The 21,359-nt window shown below is 38.3% G+C and overlaps 1 protein-coding gene and 1 long non-coding RNA gene across 2 annotated transcripts in view; one reads left to right on the forward strand and one right to left on the reverse strand.

Moving 5' to 3' along the window:
- The first annotated feature begins 724 nt into the window (after positions 1–724).
- On the forward strand, positions 725–3,069 carry LOC105860885 (uncharacterized). Its single transcript, XM_075993748.1, is given in 2 exon segments — positions 725–971; positions 974–3,069. Coding segments are annotated over 2 exon segments (2,343 nt in total).
- An 8,772-nt stretch (positions 3,070–11,841) lies between these two features.
- LOC142861629 (uncharacterized) overlaps positions 11,842–21,359 on the reverse strand; it is a 61,104-nt gene continuing 51,586 nt past the window's right edge. The window contains exon 3 of the long non-coding RNA XR_012912853.1: positions 11,842–11,993. This is a non-coding gene — a long non-coding RNA (uncharacterized LOC142861629). The remainder of the gene's footprint in view (positions 11,994–21,359) is intronic.

Consider the following 21,359-nt stretch of genomic DNA (forward strand, 5'->3'; position numbering starts at 1 on the left):
GTGAAGAGACTCGGGTGGTGTGAAACTGAAGGACACAGTCAGGGAGGAACTCAGGCTCTACGTGAGTGTGGTTGGAAGTTCCTGCCCTATGGAGCTTTAAGATTATCACAGCTCTGGACAGCAAACAGTCTGATTGCAAACTCAGGAGAGATCCTAGACAGAGCCACCCATCCATTCCTGCATTCCTGACCCACAGGAACTGTGTGATGTAATAAATGTTTGTTATTTGAGGTTGCTAATTTTGGGGATACTTTGTTAAGCTGTATTAGATAACCAATACACCTACCTCTACAGAGTAGTAGTACATTAACATCTCTCAAATTTAAAATTGTTCTGATTGATTTGTAATGATAAGTAGTAGCTTATATAAATCTAGTATCCCCAAATTCCATAATAAATAAGAAAACTGAACATCTAGTAATTTCTTTAAATTTTTATTTTTTATTTCAGAATATTATGGGGCTACATACATTTTGGTTACATAATTTGCTTTTGTACAGTTTGAGTCAAAGTTATTATACCGGCTGCTGGTGTCAGTATTTTCGTATTTTTGATGCCGAGAATTCTCTGCAATGATTTTGGTTTCTTAGTGTCTCTGGGGAACACTTGGCCTAGATCTTCCTCCAGAATTCAGCCCAATTCTTCCCAGAAGCTTTGCTTGAGTTCACAGATGACCACTAAGCTTCAGGCTCCCTAGAGAACTAGGGTTGCAATCCAATTGGCCATGCCAGCTAATTGGACCCCACCCCAAATATCCCCAGCTCTGGCTCCAGAGGATTATGGCAGCTCATACGAGGGATCAGTGTCCTTCAGGAATGTGGCTATAGATTTCAGCAGAGAGGAATGGCAGCACCTGGACCCCTCACAGAGAAACCTTTACCAGGATGTGATGCTGGAGACCTACAGCCACCTGCTCTCAGTGGGGTACCAAGTTCCCAAAGCAGAGGTGGTCATGTTGGAGCAAGGAAAGGAGCATTGCAGGGTGAGAGTCTACATCAGAGATGTCCAGGAGAAAAATTACTGGACCATAATCAATGTGGAAAAATCCTAAGTTATAAACAAACATCCTCTCAACATCAGAAAATATATACTGAAGAGAAATCCTACAAATATGACAAATTTCAAAAGATCTTCACCCAAAAGTTACAGTTTAAGGTACTTCTGAAAGGTCATATAGGAGAAAAACTGTATGTATGTACTGAATGTGGCAAGGCTTTTGTGCAGAAGTCAGAGTTAATTACACATCAGAAAACCCATACAAGAGAGAAGCCCTATAAAGGCAATGAATGCGGAAAATCCCTTCTCCAAGCATCTTCTCTCTTTAGGCATCAGAGAATTCATACCAGAGAAAATCTCTATGAATTCAGTGAATCTGGGAGAGGTTTCCCTTATAACACAGATCTCAATATACATGAGAAAATTCATACTGGAGAGAGACACCCTGAATACAGAGATTGTGGCAAACCCTCCACCCTCAAGATAAATGAGGAAATTGATACAAGTGAGGGATCCTATGTATGTATTGAATGTGGACAGGTCTTCATTCAGAAGACAGAATTGATTACACATCAAAGAATTCATATTGCATAAAAACCACATGAATACAGTCTCTGTGGGCAACCCTTCATTTCCAAGTCCAAACTTGAGGCACATCAACAAAGTCACACAAGAGTGAAACCCTATGTAAGTACAGAATATGGGAAGGTATTCAACAATAGTTCCAACTTCATTACACATGAGAAAGTTAAAATTAGAGAAAAATCTTTCATATGTACTGAATGTGGAAAGGCTTTTACATACAGGTCAGAGTTGATTATACATAAGAGAATTCACACTGGAGAGAAACCTTATGAATGCAGTGACTGTGGAAAAGCCTTCACTCAGAAGTCAACACTCACAGTGCATCGGAGAATTCATACAGGAGAAAAATCATATGTATGCATGAAATGTGGGCTAGCTTTTATCCGGAAGGCACACTTGGTTGCACATCAAATAATTCATACTGGAGAGAAACCTTATGAATGTGGTGACTGTGGGAAATTCTTTACTTCCAAGTCACTACTCCATGTGCATAAACGAATTCACACAGGAGAAAAACCCTATATGTGCAGTAAATGTGGGAGGGCATTCACCAGCAGGTCAAATCTAATTACACATCAGAAAACTCACATAGGAGAGAAAGCCTATATATGCTCTAAATGTGGAAAGGCCTTCACTCAGAGGTCAGACTTGATTACACATCAGAGAATCCATACTGGAGAGAAGCCTTATGAATGCAGTACTTGTGGAAAAGCCTTCACGCAGAAGTCAAACCTCAATATACACCAGAAAATTCATACTGGAGAGAGACAATATGAATGCCATGAATGTGGGAAAGCTTTCAACCAGAAATCAATACTCATTGTGCATCAGAAGATTCACACAGGAGAGAAACCTTATGTATGCACTGAGTGTGGAAGAGCCTTCATCCGGAAGTCAAACTTTATTACTCACCAGAGAATTCACACTGGAGAGAAACCTTATGAATGCAGTGATTGTGGGAAATCCTTCACATCCAAGTCTCAGTGCCTGGTGCATCAGGCGATTCACACAGGAGAGAAACCCTATGTGTGTGCTGAGTGTGGGAAAGCCTTTAGTGGCAGGTCAAATCTCAGTAAACACCAGAAAATTCATACAGGAGAAAAGCCCTACATGTGCTCTGAATGTGGGAAGACCTTTAGACAGAAGTCAGAGTTGATTACACATCACGGAATTCACACTGGGGAGAAACCTTACGAATGCAGTGACTGTGGGAAATCTTTCACTAAGAAATCACAGCTCCAAGTCCATCAGCGAATTCATACAGGAGAGAAACCTTATGTGTGTGCTGAGTGTGGGAAGGCCTTTAGCAATAGGTCAAATTTGAATAAACATCAGACAACACACACAGGAGACAAACCCTACAAGTGTGCGGTCTGTGGGAAAGGCTTCTTTCAGAAATCAGTGCTCAACATGCATCAGAGTATTCACACTTGAGAGAAACAGAGGGAGAAAACCTCACTGAGGTCAGGTTTGATTGTACATTATTGAATCCATGCAGCAGGAAAATATGTATATTATTTGAACTAGGAATGCCCACATCAGAATGTCATACAGTATTGTTCAGAAAAGGATGTCTGAGAAAGCACTGAATGAGGTGAGGGGAGCTTCCCACATTGTCACTAGCTTCATTAAATGCTGGAACATTCATCCTGAGAAGGAACTAAGTCAATTGGGTGGATTAGAAAAAAGCTTTACAAAAAAAAAAAAAAAATATATATATATATATATATATATAGAGAGAGAGAGAGAGAGAGAGAGAGGGAGAGGGAGAGAGAGAAAGAAAAAGCCTTCTCAAGAAAACTACAATGGAACACTGTTACGAAATTCTTCATAAGAAAGAGTATATTAAGTTTGGTTAAGGATATTCCTGTTTCCTGTGGAATACATACAGTGCCAACAAACTGAATGCTAAAACAACATAATATATATGGTGGTGATAAATCCTATGTTCTGTGAGTTGTTTATTGCAGAACACATTTTCTAACAGAATTGAGGTTGATTTTTTATTCTTTTATTGAATCTAACACAGTTATGTTTATCTAATCTGCCATTGCATATTTTTATTGAAAAAGACTGAGATAAAAATATTCCTTTTGTATACAGGAAAAAAAAAGTTATTATACCCATTAGGTGTGAATTTACTTAACCCCTCTTCCCCTCCTACCTGCTTGATTTCCAACAAGTGTTATTTCCATATGTTCATATAAGTGTTCAGCCATTAGTTCCAATTTAATGGTAAGTACATGCAGCGTTTGTTTTTCCATTCTTGTGATACTTTGAACTTCTAATAATTTATAAGTTTTAGAGTCAAATTTTTTTTCTTTCAGAAATTGCTAGCTCAGGAATATTTTAATACAAGAATCCAACTTCATAAATTTAAGATGACTCTTTGGCCAAATCATGGGAGTATAATAATTTTTGTTAAATAAATGATGCTTATGTCTTTTTCTTGATTTTTATCAGTTAAAATATGTAAAAGAATTCATTTTTTAAAAATATTATCTTGCATTTATTTAATATATAATACATGTCAGATTCTTCAAAATATTTCTCATGAATTAATATGTTTAGTCACCGCTGTAGCCATTTGAAGTACGTAGGATTGTTTTTCTGTTTAACAGATAAGAAAACAGAGGCACGAAGAGGTTAATTAACTTTCCTAAGATGATAGGCTAGAAATTACATAGCAAGGATTTATAGCCAGTTATTTTAAATTCAAAACCATCACTTATAAACATCATGTTGTACTGCCTCTCTAATATCATCTGACCTTATCCATTCACATTCAGCATAACAAGAAGTATATTGAATTAGGAATCTGAAAATCTGGGTTCTGGTTTTTCTGAATCACTCTGTCCTTGAAGTTTTATTGTTTTTTGTATTGCTACACTTTTCTGTAGATTGAAAGAAGCTGCTGGCTGAATATGAAAGGAATGGTGAATTCAGCTAGGAGTATACTTTATGTAATGAGATAGAGGAAGAACTGAGTTGAACTGCAAACTCTTACACTGGAGACATGGCTAGAATTTTGTTTTCGAAATAAATACATTGGAGCCATCTTGCTAAAGAGAAAAATAGACACATTTCTCTATTTTTAAAAAGAATTTTTTAGAGTTTAGAAGATTTTTTTTCACATCCACTATTATATTAGCTGCCTAGAACCATCTTAAAGTAGATGGGTATTATGATTTCTATTTTACAGAATTTAGAAACTAGACTCGAAAGAGCTAAATAGTTTTTATAAGTACACAAGTTTATGCTAACTAACTCTAATGAGGATCAGATAAAGAAAATGGTCTAAAAAGTTTGAGTGATATTACTATATTTAAAGGATATATTATTTCTTTATTCTTATAACAGAAAAATTATTTGACATAAATATGGAATGGAAGCTATATATGATAGAACACTTCTTACCCATATAAAAGATATAGATATAGTAATTAATATAATAAACATAAAAATCTTATTGTTTCTTAAGGCATTCACTCACTTAAGCATACATTTCTTTGATAATGAATTTAGCTCTTATTTTTGTTTTCTCATTTATATAGAAAAAATACTCTCTTTATGACAGAGCTGTCCAATTCCTGTGAACTCTATTTCAATATATTATAGTGGTAATAAATACAATTTGCTGCAGTTTATCTATATGACAGGCGTGGTGTTTATTATTTTACATGCAGCATCCCGCTTCATCTTTAGACAAACCTTAGGAAGTCATTTCCTTGCTGGCCTAGTTGAGAAGGAATTGGCAAGTGTCTAAGAAAATTGAGCCCATCTACATAATTATACTCCATCACCTGCTTTTTTTTGTGTGTGTGTGTGTTGCAGAAAGATAAATTTTAATTGAGTGTTTCTGTATGTTGATAGTTTTTTTTTTTTTTATTTCGGCATATTATGGGGGTACAGATTTTAAGGTTTCAATAAATGCCCATTTCCCCCCCTCCCCCCAAAAGACTGAGTCTCCATCATGACCATCCCCCAGATGGTGCACATCTCACTCATTATGTATGTATATATCCGCCCCCCTCCCACCTGCCCAATACCCTATTACTGTAGTACCTATGTGTCCACTTAGGTGCTACTCAGTTAACACCAGTTTGCTGGAGAATATATCTGGTGCTTGTTTTTCCATTCTTGGGATACTTCACTTAGTAGTATGGGTTCCAGCTCTAATCAGGAAAATATAAGATGTGCTATATCACCGTTGTTTCTTAGAGCTGAATAGTACTCCATGGTATACATATGCCACATTTTATTAATCCATTCTTGGATTGATGGGCACTTGGGCTGTTTCCACAGCCTTGCAATTATGAATTGTGCTGCTATAAACATTCGAGTGCAGGTGTCTTTTTTGTAGAGTGTCATTGGCTCATTTGAGTAGATGCCCAGCAATGGGATTGCTGGATCGAATGGTAGATTCACTTGTATCGCTTTAAGGTATCTCCATATTGCTTTCCACAGAGGTTGAACTAGTTTACAGTCCCACCAGCAGTGTAGGAGTGTTCCTCTCTCTCCGCAACCACGCCAGCATTTATTGTTTGGAGATTTTTTGATAAAGGCCATTCTCACTGGGGTTAAGTGATATCTCATTGTGGTTTTGATTTGCATTTCCCTGATGATTAGAGATGTTGAGCATTTTTTCATGTGTTTGTTGGCCATTCTTCTGTCTTCTTTAGAAAAATTTCTGTTCAAGTCCTTTGCCCACTTTTTAATGGGGTTATTTGATTTTTTCTTCCTGATTTTCGTGAATTCTAAGTATATTCTAGTTATCAGTCCCTTATCAGACACATAGGATGCAAAAATTTTCTCCCATTCTGTAGGTTGTCTGGTTACTTTCATGACTATTTCTTTGGCTATGCAGAAGCTTTGTAGTTTGATCATGTCCCATTTATTTATTTTTGTTGCTGCTGTGATTGCCTTTGGGGACTTTTTCATAAACTCTTTGCCCAGGCCGATGTCTAGGAGAGTGTTTCCAACATTTTCCTCTAGAGTTCTAATAGTTTCATACCTTAGGTTTAAGTCTGTTATCCAGCGTGAGTTGGTTTTTGTGAGAGGTGAAAGGTGTGGGTCCTGTTTTAGCCTTCTACAGGTGGCTATCCAGTTTTCCCAGCACCATTTATTGAAAAGGGATTCTTTTCCCCAGTGTATGTTTTTGTCTGCTTTGTCAAAGATGAGATGGCTATATGAGGATGGTTTTATATTAGGATTCTCACATCTGTTCCACTGGTCAATATTCCTATTTTTGTGCCAATACCATATTGATTTAATTACTACAACTTTGTAGTATAGTTTGATATCTGGCATATTAATGCCTCCCATTTTGTTTTTGTTGCCTAGAATTGCTCTTGATATTCAGGGTCTTCTTTGGTTCCATACGAAGTGTGAAATTATTTTTTCTATATCTGTGAAGAATGCGGATGGGATTTTAATAGGTATTGCATTGAATCTGTAGATCAGTTTGGGTAGTACAGACATTTTGATGATGTTGAGTCTGCCGATCCACGAGCATGGAATGGATTTCCATCTGTTTACATCCTCTGCTATTTCCTTCCTCAGTGTTTCATAGTTCTCCCTATAGAGGTCTTTTACGTCCTTGGTTAAGTATATTCCTAGGTACTTTAATTTCTTTGTTGCTATTGTGAAGGGAATTGAGTCTTTGATTTGGTTCTCAATTAGATTGTTGTTGGCGTATATGAATGCCTCTAATTTCTGTGTATTGATTTTGTATCCTGAGACTTTACTAAATTCATTGATTAGTTCCAGGAGTTTCTTGGTTGAATCTTTGGGGTTTTCTAGATACAATATCATATCATCAGCAAACAGTGAAAATTTGATCTCTTCTGCCCCTATTTGGATACCTTTGATTCCATTTTCCTGTCTGATTGCTGTAGCCAAGACTTCCAGCACTATGTTGAACAGAAGTGGAGATAGTGGGCAGCCTTGTCTGGTTCCAGTTTTAAGTGGGAATGATTTCAATCTTTCCCCATTCAGTATGATGTTGGCTATGGGTCTGTCATATATGGCTTGTATCATTTTTAGGTATGTCCCTTCTATGCCTATTTTCTTAAGTGTTCGTATCATGAAAGGGTGTTGAATTTTGTCAAAAGCTTTTTCTGCATCTATTGAAAGAATCATGTGGTCTTTGTTTTTGCTTCTGTTTATGTGGTGAATTGCATTTATAGATTTACATATGTTGAACCATCCCTGCATCCCTGGGATGAAGCCCACTTGGTCGTGGTGGATTATTTTTTTGATAAGTGTCTGGATTCGGTTAGCTAAGATTTTGTTGAAAATTTTTGCATCTATGTTCATTAGGGATATTGGTCTGTAGTTTTCTTTTTTTGTTGCATCCTTTCCTGCTTTTGGTATCAGAGTAATATTCGCTTCATAAAAGGTGTCGGGGAGGTTTCCGTTCTTCTCGATGTTGTGGAATAGTTTCTGCAAGATAGGTACTAGTTCTTATTTATAACTGTGGTAAAATTCAGGTGTGAAGCCATCTGGACTGGGACTTTTCTTTTTAGGGAGATTTTTAATTGCTGTTTCTATTTCAGCTGTTGAGATTGGTCTGTTCAGGGAATCTATTTCTTCCTGGTTGAGCCTACGGAGGTTGTGTGTTTCTAGAAATTTGTCCATTTCCTCCACATTTTCCAGTTTGTGTGCATAAAGATTTTTGTAGTATTCATAAATTGTATCTTGTATCTCTTTGGGATCAGTTGTGATATCTCCTTTTTTGTTCCTGATGGAGCTTATTAGAGATTTCTCTTTTCTGCTTTTCGTTAGCTTAGCCAATGGTGTGTCGATTTTGTTTATTTTTTCAAAGAACCAACTTTTTGTTTTATTAATCTCCTGAATAGCTTTCCTGTTTTCAATTTCATTTAATTCTGATTTGATCTTGTTGATTTCACTTCTGCTGGGTTTGGGGTTGTTCTGCTCTTCTTTTTCCAGCTCTTTGAGTCGTTTCATTAGATTATCTATTTGTGATCTTCTAGTCTTTTGGTTATAGGCATTTATGGAGATAAACTTTCCTCTCAGAACTGCTTTAGCTGTGTCCCAGAGGAGTTGATAACTTGTCTCTCCATTGTCATTTTCTTCATAGAATTTTTTTATTTCCATCTTGATTTCTTCATTTATGAAGTAATCATTTAGTAGGAGGTTGTTTAATTTCCACGTTTTTGTGTAGAAATGTGAGTTTCTGTTAGGGTTGATTTCTACTTTTATTCCACTTAGATCTGAGAAGGTACATGGTATGATTTCTATTTTTTTAAATTTCTTGAGATTTTCTTTGTGTCCTAGGATATGGTCAATCTTAGAGAATGTCCCGTGAGCTGATGAGAAGAACGTATAGTCAGTGGATTTTGGGTAGAATGTTCTGTAAATGTCAGTCAGACCCAATTATTCTAGTGTTTTGTTTAAGTCCATTATTTCTTTATTAATTTTCTGTTTGGAGGATCTGTCTCGTGCCGTCAGTGGGGTGTTGAAATCTCCGGCGATTATGGAGTTGCTATTAATCCATTTGCTTAGCTTCAGTAAGGTTTGCGTTGTGATTCTGGGTGCACCTAAGTTGGGTGCATATATATTTAAAATTGTTATCTCTTCTTGTTGAACTGTGCCCTTCACCATTATATAATGACCCTCTTTGTCTTTCACTACTTTTGGTGGTTTAAAAGCTAAATCGTCTGAAATTAGAACTGCCACACCAGCCTTCTTTTGGCTTCTATTTGCTTGGAATATTGATCTCCACCCTTTTATTTTTAGTCTATATGCATCCTTGCAGGTTAGATGTGTTTCCTGAAGACAGCATATATTTGGCCTGTATTTTCTTATCCATTCAGCCAGCCTATGTCTCTTGAGTGGAGAGTTTAAGCCATTCACATTTATTGAGAGAACTGATAGGTAAGGTAGATTACTGATCATTCTGTTGGGTTGGATGTTGTTGCTATGATTTCTGTCTTGAGCCATTGTAATTTCTGGCCTTTAACATCTTTGGGTTTTGGTTGTTTTTCTATTCGTGGGTTATTATTATGATGTTCCGTGCGTAACACTGTTTTAAGTACTTCTTGTAGGGCTGGTCTTGTCTTGGTGAATTCTCTGAGCATTTGCTTGTCTGAGAATGTTTTTATTTCTCCTTCATATATGAAGCTTAGTTTTGCAGGGAATAATATTCTAGGCTGGGCATTGTTTTGTTTCAAAAGAGTGAGAATGGGGCCCCAGTGTCTCCTTGCTTGTAAAGTCTCATTAGAGAAGTCTGATGTTATTCGAATTGGCTTTCCCTTGTATGTTACTTGCTTCTTTTGTCTTACAGCTCTTAGAAGGGCCTCTTTAGTTGATACTTTGGTCAGTCTGATGACTGCATGTCATAATGTCTTCCTGTTTGCACTGAATCTCCCAGGGGTCCTCTGAGCTTCTTGAACTTGTATATCAAGATTTTGAGCAAGGCCTGGGAAATTTTCCTCTATTATATCTTCAAACAGCTTGCCCAACCCTTGAGTGTTGTCTTCTTCCCCTTCTGGTAACCCTATGACCCTCACATTAGGTTTCTTCACATAATCCCACAGCTCTTGTAGGCTTTGCTCTTTTCTCTTGTTTCTCTGCTCTATTTCTGTGACTGATTTATTTAATTGGAGGGTGTTATCTTCAAGCTCTGAGATTCTTTCTTCTGTTTCATCTACCCTGTTCTTGAGACTGTCCACTGTATTTTGTAGTTCCTTGAATTAATTCTTCATTTCCAGGAGTTCGGTTACACTTTTCTTCATTGTGTCTATTTCTTTTCCCATATCCTGGAGGCTTTTTGTGGTTTCTTTGTGTTGGTTATTGAGTTGTTGTTGTAGCTGGGTGAGTGTTCTTATGATCCACATACGAAATTCCTCTTCTGTCATATTGGTTGCCTGATTTTGGTTAGTGTCCGTTTCTACGGGGCTGGTGCTCCTCTTTGGGGGTGTGTTTTTCATTTGGTTCTTCATATTTCCTTAGTTCTTTCGCTGATTTCTTCCCATGTCGATCAGTTGTTGTTTCTTTCCTTAAGTTATTGTTTGGGTATTCACACACCTTGTTTAGTTTCTGAGGCGTTAGGTTGTGTCTGTGAGTGAAATTGGACCACTCCCTGTTTATTGAGTCAGTGGGTGCCGTGGAAAGGCTGTGCAAGATGCCGTCCCTGTGAGTAGGTGGCGTTTGCTTGGAGGAACAGGCTATGCTGTGGATTTTGTGTCTTGTTAACAGCTCTTGTTCTGGGTGAGCTGGGTTGGGTAAGCCTGCCCTCAGGGAGTTAGCAGGGGTCAAAGTTCTGTCTCTGCTTCCAGGGAAAGCTGTCAGGGTGGGGCTGGAATGGTCCCGCTCAGCCAGAAAGTGTGGGTGTGGGGGTGGGGCTTCTGAGACCCACAGTCTGGAGCGGGCCTCGCATCTTTCCACCCTCCCCAACTCCGCAGCTACTCCTGGGCCTCTGCCAGCAGGCCAGACCACAAGCCACCAGGCCTCCCCGGACTGTGATGCCGGCGGGGAGGTTCCCTGCACAGGAACGCCACCTGGGTTGGGCACATGGCCTCCTCCTGGTAGGAGGGTTGCCCTCTAGGACGCTGATCTGCCCCTGGATGCACACACACCTCAGTAGGCTGTTCACGTATAACCCTTCTGTGCCCTGGGCAATGCTAGCCCTCGGTGTGGGGATCTGGTCTGCAGGTCCGACCTCTGGGTCCCAGAGTTCAAACTGTATCCCCACCAGGGAGAGGATTTCCAGTCCCAATTCACCCACAGAGAGCCCAAGCTGGGTCTATGTCTCTCAGCCTCTGAGTTGGCACCGTTCTCCTGGGAACACGGTGCCAGCAGCACCTGGGAGGGCGGACGGGTAGGGAGCTCACAGTCTGAGTTCCCCTGAGTCAGCTGTAGGGTCCCAAAAGGGAAGGTCTCATTCCCTGGAGGTGCCTCTGGCTGGTGGCTGTATTGTCTCTCTGGGCAGCCGCGGGTAGGGTTGGCGGAGGGGAGGAGGAGGCAATATGGCGCCTGCCATGCAGCTCGGGTCTGTGCACACGGAGGTGCCCCGAGGAAGTTGGGAACCTGGTGCCATGTCTGCTACAGGCTCACCACTGGCTGGCGGCGGCGGTCTCTGGGCTGGTGTCCGCAGGTCTCTCCACCCACTGGGGCGCCCACCAGCAGTCCCAAATTCAGGAGAGGGGAAACAGCAAATCCACCTACCCTTGCCGCTGGTCTCCGGGCTGCTCCGGTGGTTCTCATCCTCCAGTTCTCCTCCGCAGCCTCCTCCCGTGGAGTCTCCCGGGGTCTCAGGTACCCCTCCTTCCGGCCCTCGTTCGCTGTATGCTCATCTTCTTGCTTCTTTCCTCTAATTTCTGCTAGAATCTGTCTTTTCTGCAGAGACACTCTGAAGGTGTTATTCGTCCGCCATCTTGCTCCACCCCCTAAAAGAATTCATTTTATTACTTTAAAAATAATAGTTGGGTTTATTTTCTCATAAAAGACTAGTTAATATGAATTTTCTCAACTAGTTTACTTGCAAGATAAACTAATAGCAATTATATGTAACATTTAAAATTATGAAAATTATAAATTTATTCTCACTAAATTGAATTATACTTCTGACAAATTTTTATGTCAACAATAATTATGTTTTCTATACATTAGTTTGAAAATCATTTCTAAAACATTTAGATACCTTAAAATTTTGGAATAATATTAAATCGAGTAATGGCTGTTCATTTGCTACCTAGAGAGTTTCCAAGTAATGTTTCTACTGCAGATGCCTTGATTACTAAGCATGATGTTTATATATATTTGTCCCTTTTTTTATATGTGGACAAACCTTTGGAATGTGTCAACAAATGAGCTCATTTTTGCCACTTTAAGAATGTGTAAAGGTGTAACTGTCTCTATGAACAAATTTTCATGACCGCTATATGGTTTTTTTACAATCCTCTCCCTTAACTAACTACTTGATCTTTGAGTTATTTCCCAGAAATGGTGGATTTTCTACAAGACAAAGGAGCTGAGATTCTGAAGACCCCTAGGCAGTCTTCCTGTTGCCAAGATTCATCATGCCCTAGAACCTTTCCCCAGTGCTTTTAGCCCCTTGTTAGTTACACCACAACATGTCCTGAGGAACATGTCCCCTCCTTTAAAAGCCCATGACCTCTTGTCACTGGGGAGATTAATTTGAGGCAGTTTCTCCCACTCTCCTGACAAGATGTTGGGAATTCACATTGAAAATTCCTTTCTTCCTTGGTAATCCTTGTTGTCTCAATAATTGGATCTTTCTGCAATGAGCAAATGGACCCAGGCTGAAACTCATTTGTGGTTTCAGCAGTAATTTTGGGCGTCCATCTGGGATGGTGCTGCTCATGGCTCACTGACTACAGAGCGAGGGGAAACCAAAGACTCCCTTAGCGGCTACCTGGCCACATTGGCTGGAGGGCAGCTTTGGAATCTCCCTCCAGCACTGTCATTGTTGCCTCCAATGCCTTGGCAATCGCCTCTGAGGAAAGGACCTCTGGATTGGCATTTGTGTCTAGATGGGTGAGCGCTATCTGCAGGTACCTCACAGTTGGGGGTGCCCCTCTTATTTTGGTTACTTCTGAGGGAATTCTCATTTGTTTTGCATTGGGTTCTTGAGAGAGTGGGAACTAACCTCACTGTTTTGACTTGGCACTCCCAGGACTTATTAGCTGAAACTGCAGTCGGTTCATTTGGAACATCCTGAATTTCTCTTTTTGTTGAGTGTTTATCTGCATTGGTGTGTGGTGCATACATGAGGAGTCTGTTCAGCTCCTTGTCTCTATTTTCTTTCTGCCCACTTTAAATTTGCTGTTGATGGTATTATAGGTGCAGTTCTAGGTCTGGGATGTTGAAAGATGCCTCTGGGGGTAGTTTCTCTGGCAGCAGGTTCTGAGTTCTGAAAAGTTAAAGACTCAATGTCCAAAACTCTGGGAGATTAGAAGACATCTCTGTCCTAAGGTCTAAGAGATTGGAAGACCTCTCAATCCATGGAGGCAAGCTGTCTGAGATGTGGGATGCCCGCTGTTGGACAGGAAGAGAGAAATAAAAACTCAAGGTATATAGATTTATATGGAACGTCAGAGTATCTTATGACTGGAGTTCTAAGATAAAAGCTATTGAAACTTTGTGTGTGTTTAGATGTGTTTTGTTTATGTACATGTGTCGTGGCCCGATTACAGGATGGGGGAATGACACAGAACATAAAATAACGACACAGACACACATGGACATGACAATGACTCGAGTGACCAATGCACCAGTCGCTTTATTTTTATACCCCCCAGACCCAAGGTTAGTTCCTTGTACGTGAGCATGTGAGCATAGAAAGCAGTGATATCAGCCAATTCCGGAGTTGTTTCAAAAGGGAAACAATTTCCCATGGTCTAAGACCTCAAAACGGTTACTAAAGTTAAAGTGCCAGACAGAGTTCAAAAGCCAAGGCCGAGATAGGCAACATAAAACAATGCAGCCATTTGTAGTGCTTCTTGGTCTCAATCCTAGGCAGCGGCTCGTCCCTGGCCCCCACGGTTGTGCCTGTCTTAGGTCGCCCCCCTCCATGGGGATTCTTACCCGTCATAGACTACCAACGATCAATCAGGGGCCAGTTCTTGGGAGAGTTCTTCTTGTTCTTGTTCTCATGGCCTCTAGACTCCCACCACGGGGGCCCTCCGTGTGGGAGTTGGGAGCATTTGCTTAAGTGCAACAACTCAGGCCTCTTATCAAGTCACGAGGCAGCGACCATGTCTGAAGAAAATGCTGACTACTGCTGCGTCAGGCAGCACACGTACATTACAGACTATAGTGGAATGATTAGTATAAGGCATAACACCAGAATCAGCCCCCAACATACATATACACTTTATGTTATGACCACATGCTATGAAAATTGGCTTATAAAGAAAAGGGGGTCTTATAAATTAAATAAGTTCAAATGCTTTTCAAGCTCTTGTGAATTTATTAATCTTTGGCAAACAAGCTGGATTTTAAAAAATATTACTGAAATAGCAATAAAAATGTCTTAAAAATTGTCAGTATACATTTTCTCCTGGGTTTACTGGTCATTTTTATGCCTGAAGGTGTCAGTGTCAGGGTTTGATACAAAGTTTATCAGCCAGAACACAATGATCTGTGTTTTTATGATTTTTAATAAGTCAGACAAATTTAATATTGTTGCTTTAATCAGTTAAATATTCTGAGTTATCAGCAAAAATGCCCATGTTTTTATCTTTAAGGTTCTTACTCAAGTAAAAATGTAGACATGGCTAAACAAAAATAAGTAGCAATAAATTACAACGAAGGAAACTGTAAGTAAATTATAGCATACAACAGAAACTTATGGTCAAAAGTTTATGAAGTTATTTTGGTTTTGGTCACACTTTCTGAGTACTGGTTGCAAGCTAACCTGTTATGTGTACATTGTATTGCCATAGCAAAGGTCTTTGCCTTGAAAACTTTTTAAAAAATGAATCCTTAAACTATTCATTTTTGCATAGTAATTTATTTCAAAATGAATGAAATATGTTATTCTTAGGATCCAAAAAAAATCTCAAAACAATCTTATTCTTTGGAGGTATTACATGTAATTGAATTTGTACTTAAATAAAAAAAATGTTTTGAGATCAGTTAAGATCATTTTTAAAATTCATTGAGCTTGATCCTCATGTAAAAAAAATGTTATGCCCTTGTGCCATTATTTGATATGCTTGATTTGCATTATTTGATATGATTGATTAATGTTAGAGGTTTATTCAATATATGGATCAGGTGATGTCTTCTGAATAAATTTATTTGGAGATACTAGTATTTTAGAAAGATCAAATTGGTTAACAACTTCAAGTAGAATGTTTTCTGTAACTTCTACTATATTTATAGAACTTACAGATGTTACAGTATTCAGATTAACACGTTTTACTAGAATACTTACATTTACTATTTTGGTAGGTTTTTTAAGTTTAAAAGTAATAGTTAAAACTATATTCTGTGATTGTTTCTTGGTCTGTGTTTTAAAATTCTTTTCCTTCTCTTTTCTCCCAATTTTCTAAATAAAAATATGTTTAGATATTAAATTTGTTTAGACATCAAATGACTATTGAGGGCACAATTAATCATAATTGCATCTCTAATAGTCATAGGATACCAAAATAGTTAAGTAAGCTGCTAAAATAAGTTAGGCAAATGTAAATGAGATAACTGTAATAAAATTGCTAGAGTTTTTCCATAACATGCTTCTTTGAAACATCTCAGATTTATATCTCAGAAGTTCAACTTTTGCTGTGTCTTGTTGCTGCTTTCAGCCTTTCCTCCCCTTAAGAAGGCCTGAGATGATAATGTTCTCTCCTTTTCATTGGCTCCTCTAACTTTTCCACACTCTGGTACTAAGTATTAAATCTGCTGTTAAGGTCTGATGCTGAAATATTTACCTTAAAGGTCTAAAATCAATGTTTTTTCTTAGCTTCTTGATACGTCTGAATTGTTCAACATGGTCAAAAAAAATCTTCCTATGCTGTTACTAAGAGCTGTGTATTCCCCTTCTCAAGGTATTAGTTTTCTAGGTTTGTGTTTCCTTTATAATATAATGTTCACTCATGACCCTGGACACAGCCTTCTTATGTCTAATCAATTCTAGTACTCTTTTCAGGAGGTTTGACTGCCAACTTATCTAAATAGGTTTCCTGTTAAAAACAAATCACACTAAAGAAGATTTTTCTTTATGTTTTGGTAACTGGCTTAAGAAACAAAGATTTTATGCTTTATCAAGATAATTCCTATATTTTCCTTATTAGGTTTTTGATTACTTGGAAAAACTGAGCTTTAAAAAGTTAAGGTTTTTTTGGTATTACCTTTAGGATCTTCTAATTATCACTCTTGATTAAGTGAATTGCTATAATTTTACAATAACCTCTGGATTCTGTTTCGACCAAATTTGAACCTCTTAACATCTTTTACAAATGTCTACAAAATCTAGATAATTTGAACATTTAGGTACCTGTAAGCTTCCATTTTCCTGTCATTGTCAGAACCAGGCAGGACTTATAATCTTTTATTTAGAATGTTGTTTGCTCATTCTGATTCAAGAGTCCTGAAATCTTTAGCTTAAATGGTTTTAACAAATGCCCACGTTTTGCATAGTGAGATCCTACAAGTCTGACAGTAGCTCGATGCTTATAGATAAGTTAATTTCATGACCTTTCTTTTGGTGTTTGGCATTTTGTTTGTTTTTTTCCTCTTATGTCACCTAAAAAGTTTTAAAGGTTGAAAATGCTTGTGCAACTCTATTCCCATCTGGCCTAGAACATTTAATTGGCTATAAGTCTTTTGACATTAAGTCTCTTGGCCACAGGATCTCATGTAGGGACAGGATGGAAGCAGGGCAGGTAGCCACAGCACGCTGGGGAGAAATGTAAACGAATAGAAAATCCCAGGTACTTTCTCCCTCTGCTGACTAAACAGACCCCCTCTTGGTGAAGGACCCCCTCTAAAAAAAACCTTAAAACTGAGTTCCTGGACATTAGGGAAAGGAAGGTCAGACAGGCTTCATTATACCCTCATTCTGCCAGTCAAAAAATAAACCCTGAAACCCTGGAATATCAGTTTGTTCAAGATCTAAGGGCAATAAACCAAATAGTGGATGATATTCTTTGTAGGTACCTAGTTCTTACAGCCTCTTTACCACTTTACCTGGAAATTTTGCCTGATTTTCAGTAATAAAGTTAAAAGATGCTTTCTTTTGCATACCTCTGGCTTGCAAATCCCAAGTACTATTTGCTTTTGAATGAGAAGACTTAAAGTCTAAAGCCAAATGCCAACACTGCTGGACTATCTCCTTCATCAGGGGTTTAAAAAATACCCCCAACAATCTGGAATAATTCCGGCCAGAAATTTGAGGGAAATGGTTTTAGGCAAGGAAAAGATTTTACAGTGTAGAGATAATACCTTGATAGCCAGCAAGACTGAAGCTGAATCAAGGAAACATGCCATAAATGTATTAAATTTACTGGCTGACAAAGGATATAAAAATCATCTCAGAAAAAGTACAGATCTCTGTGAAATACTTAGAGTTTGAATTGTCTCTTAAAACTCAAAACCTCCTTCCAGATTGGAGAGAGGCTGTAAATCAAATAGCAGTCCATATCACCCACAAGCATTTGGGAGAGTTCTTGGGTATGGCTAGGTTTTGCCAGATTTAGATTCCTAACTGTAAGCTAATAGCCTTAAAGTCTTCACAGTTTTGCTATTAGCTTAAAGCCTTAAAAAGGGAAGAACTACTTACTTGGACCAGTAAATATCAAAATTTTCTTTACTATTAAAGACAAATTAATGACTGCCTCCACATTAAGTCCCCTGGACTTATAAAAGCATTTTGATTTGCTCAAAAAATTGGACTCAGGGTATTGACACAAACTTTGGGAGCAATTGGAAGTGGTAACAAAAGGATGGCCCAGTTGTACAGGAAGCTGAAGAGTTTACACTTGGACAACTGGTGAGTGTTCACACCGTGCATTATGTATCACTTCTGCTAGAACAAAGGGAAGAATTTTGGTTACCTCAGAGTGGCTGGATGGGTAAACATCAAGCTGCTTTGTTTGATAATCCTAATGTAATTTTGAAAGTGGTGTCAAGCTTAAATCCAGCCAGCTTGCTGTCTACAGACTCTCATTCCCCATTCTATGATCACATTCAGACTACTTGAACAAGTGTAAGCTAGTCTCCAGGATTTGACTGATCAGTCCCTGTTGGTCCTAGATAAGGAGCTCTTTACGGATGGAAGCAGACTTACAGAACAGGAACAACGTGAAGCTGTGTATGCTGTGGTTACCGGCCAAAAGGTAATTTGGTAGAAGCCCTACTCCCTGGGATGTCTGAAAACATATACCCTGTATGTCTACCTTGTCCTTTGGGGATTTTCATTTTTTTGGAAAGACAAATCTTTAGTTAAGATAGCTAAGTCTGTTGTCTCTTCCACTAGCCTATCTCACTGCTGAATTAGCTACCTAAAATTGTTTTCATGAATGACCAGGGGAATTTTAGGATAGAAATTCCATCTGGGGAGCACTGGACCAATATTTCCTGGAAGAGATTCCCAGATAGGATGGGTACTTCTTTTGATATACTTTACCACTTTAGTGGGGAGAGGGTGAAAACTCAACATGTACTAAGAAGTATCATTTACAAGCCCAACATTTTTGTTTTTCCTTGTAACCCAACTATGTCCCATATCAGCAGGAAGTGGACAGATAGACTGATGTCCTGATTCCCCAAGATTGAGGCATGAACTAAAAAGAAGGAGGGAATTGTAATTGGCTCTGTGAATAAATTTCAATGACCCCATATGTGTTTTTATAATTCTCTCCCTTAACTAATTACGTGACTAATTATCTTTTGAGTTGTTTCCTAGAAATGGTGGACTTTCTGCAAGACAAAGGAGCTGAGATTCTGGAGCCCCTGGGAAGACTTCCTGATGCCAAGATTCACCATCCCACAAAATCTGCACCAGTGCATGTAGCCCCTTGTTAGTTACACTGCAACCTGCCCACGACAGATGGCTCCTGCTATAAAAGTACATGACCTCCACTAGTCAGAGAGATAGATTTGAGGCAGCTTTTCTCATTCCCTGGTCAAGACATCTTTCATATTAAAAATTCCTTTCTTCCTTAGCAATTCTTGTTGTCTCAGTAATTTGGATCTTTATGCAATGAGCAATGGTACCTAGGCTAACATTCCCTTGCACTTTCAACAGCACAAAGATGTGTGCATAATAGCTATAGATAATTGTAAGTTTTTCTAGTCTACTAAAATGCTTGTGTATGAAAGTTTTCAATTTCCTTCCTCTTAGTTTTCTTCTGTGAAATATTAGTTACTTAGGTTAAAAATGATAATTAATGTGGGTATTTGAGACCAAGCAATATCAACAGAACATTATACCCATTTTCTCAAGTTGTCAAATGAAAGTTTTATTATCCAGGGAATGAGAGAATAGGTTTGTCCTAAGTAAAGTATCATTTTGCTCTAGAACATGAAAAATCATGGTGAAGGACAAAAGGGATATGAAGAAAAGGAATCAAATTTGCTTTTGGCTTACAATATCTAAACCAAAAGAGCAACTAGGAAATGTGTTAAAATTTTGACATTTGCTCAGTTTGATAGGCTTATTCCAAGATATTTTTTTAAGAATGGGAGGAAAGTTTTTTGAAATCTTTGCTACCAAATATTGATGCAAAAATAGAATTTTTTTACTGTTTGTTAAAATGTTGACTTGGATCATGCTTAATGGGGAAAAATTGAAAGCATTCCCACTTAGAACTGGAACAAGGCAAGGTTGTCCACTGTCTCCACTTCTATTCAACATAGTGCTGGAAGTCCTTGCTATAGCAATCAAATAAGAGAGTGGAATTAAGGGCATCCAAATGAGAGCAGAAGAGATCAAACTCTCACTCTTTGCTGATGATATATTATCCCTAAAAAATCCCGAAGATTCAACCAAGAGACTCCTTGAATTAATAAATGAATTCAGTAAAGTCTCAGGATACAAAATCCATATACACAAATCAGAGTCATTCATATATACCAACAACAGTGAAAGTGAGAACCAAATCCAAGACTCAATTCCCTTCAAAATAGCAACAAAGAAAATAATGTACATAGGAATATATTTAACTAAGGAGGTAAAAGACTTCTACAGGGAGAACTATGACACACTGAAGAAGGAAATAGCAGAGGATGTAAACAGTTGGAAGACCATACCATGCTCGTGGGTCAGTACAATCAACATTGTTAAAATGTCTATACTACCCAAAGTGATCTACAGATTTAATGCAATCCCTATTAAAATACCATCATCATTTATCACAGATATAGAAAAAATAATTTTACACTTCGTATGGAACCAGAGAAGATCCTGTATAGCAAAAGCAATCCTAGGCAATGAAAACAAAATGGGAGGTATCAATTTACCAGACTTCAAACTATACTACAAGGCCATAGTCACTAAAACAGTTTTGCACAGGCACAAGAACAGGGACATTGACCAGTGGAACAGAACAGAGAACCCAGATATAAAACCATCCTGGTATAGCCATCTAATCTTTGACAAAGCAGACAAAAACCTACACTGGGGAAAGAATCCTTATTTAATAAATAGTGATGGGAAAACTGGATAGCCATATGTAGAAGATGGAAACAGGACCCACACCTTTCACCTCTCACAAAAATCAACTGAAGCTGGTTAACAGGCTTGAACCTTAGGTGTGAAACTATTAGAATTCTAGAGGAAAACATTGGAAATATTCTTCTAGACATTGGCCTAGGTAAAGAATTTATGAAGAAGACCCCGAAGGCAATCACGGCATCAACAAAAATAAATAAATGGGACCCAATCAAATTAAAAAGCTTCTGCACAACCAAAGAAACTGTCAAGAGAGCAAACAGACAATCCACAGAATGGGAGAAAATTTTCACAAGCTACACATCTGATAAAGGACTAATAACTAGAATCTATTTAGAATTCAGGAAAATCAGCAAGGAAAAAACAAACAACCATATCAAAAAGTGGGCAAAGGACATGAACAGAAACTTTCCAAAAGAAAACAGAATAATGGCCAACAAACATATGAAAAAATGCTCAACATCTCTAATCATCAGGGAAATGCAAATCAAAACCACAATGAGATATCAATTATCTCCAGTGAGAATAGCCTTTATTAACAAGTCCCAAAACAATAAAAGTTGGCATGGATGTGGAGAGAGAAGAACACTCCTACACTGCTGGTGGGACTGCA

Source organism: Microcebus murinus, chromosome 17 (assembly GCF_040939455.1).
Source record: "Microcebus murinus isolate Inina chromosome 17, M.murinus_Inina_mat1.0, whole genome shotgun sequence".
Lineage (NCBI taxonomy): Eukaryota > Metazoa > Chordata > Mammalia > Primates > Cheirogaleidae > Microcebus > Microcebus murinus.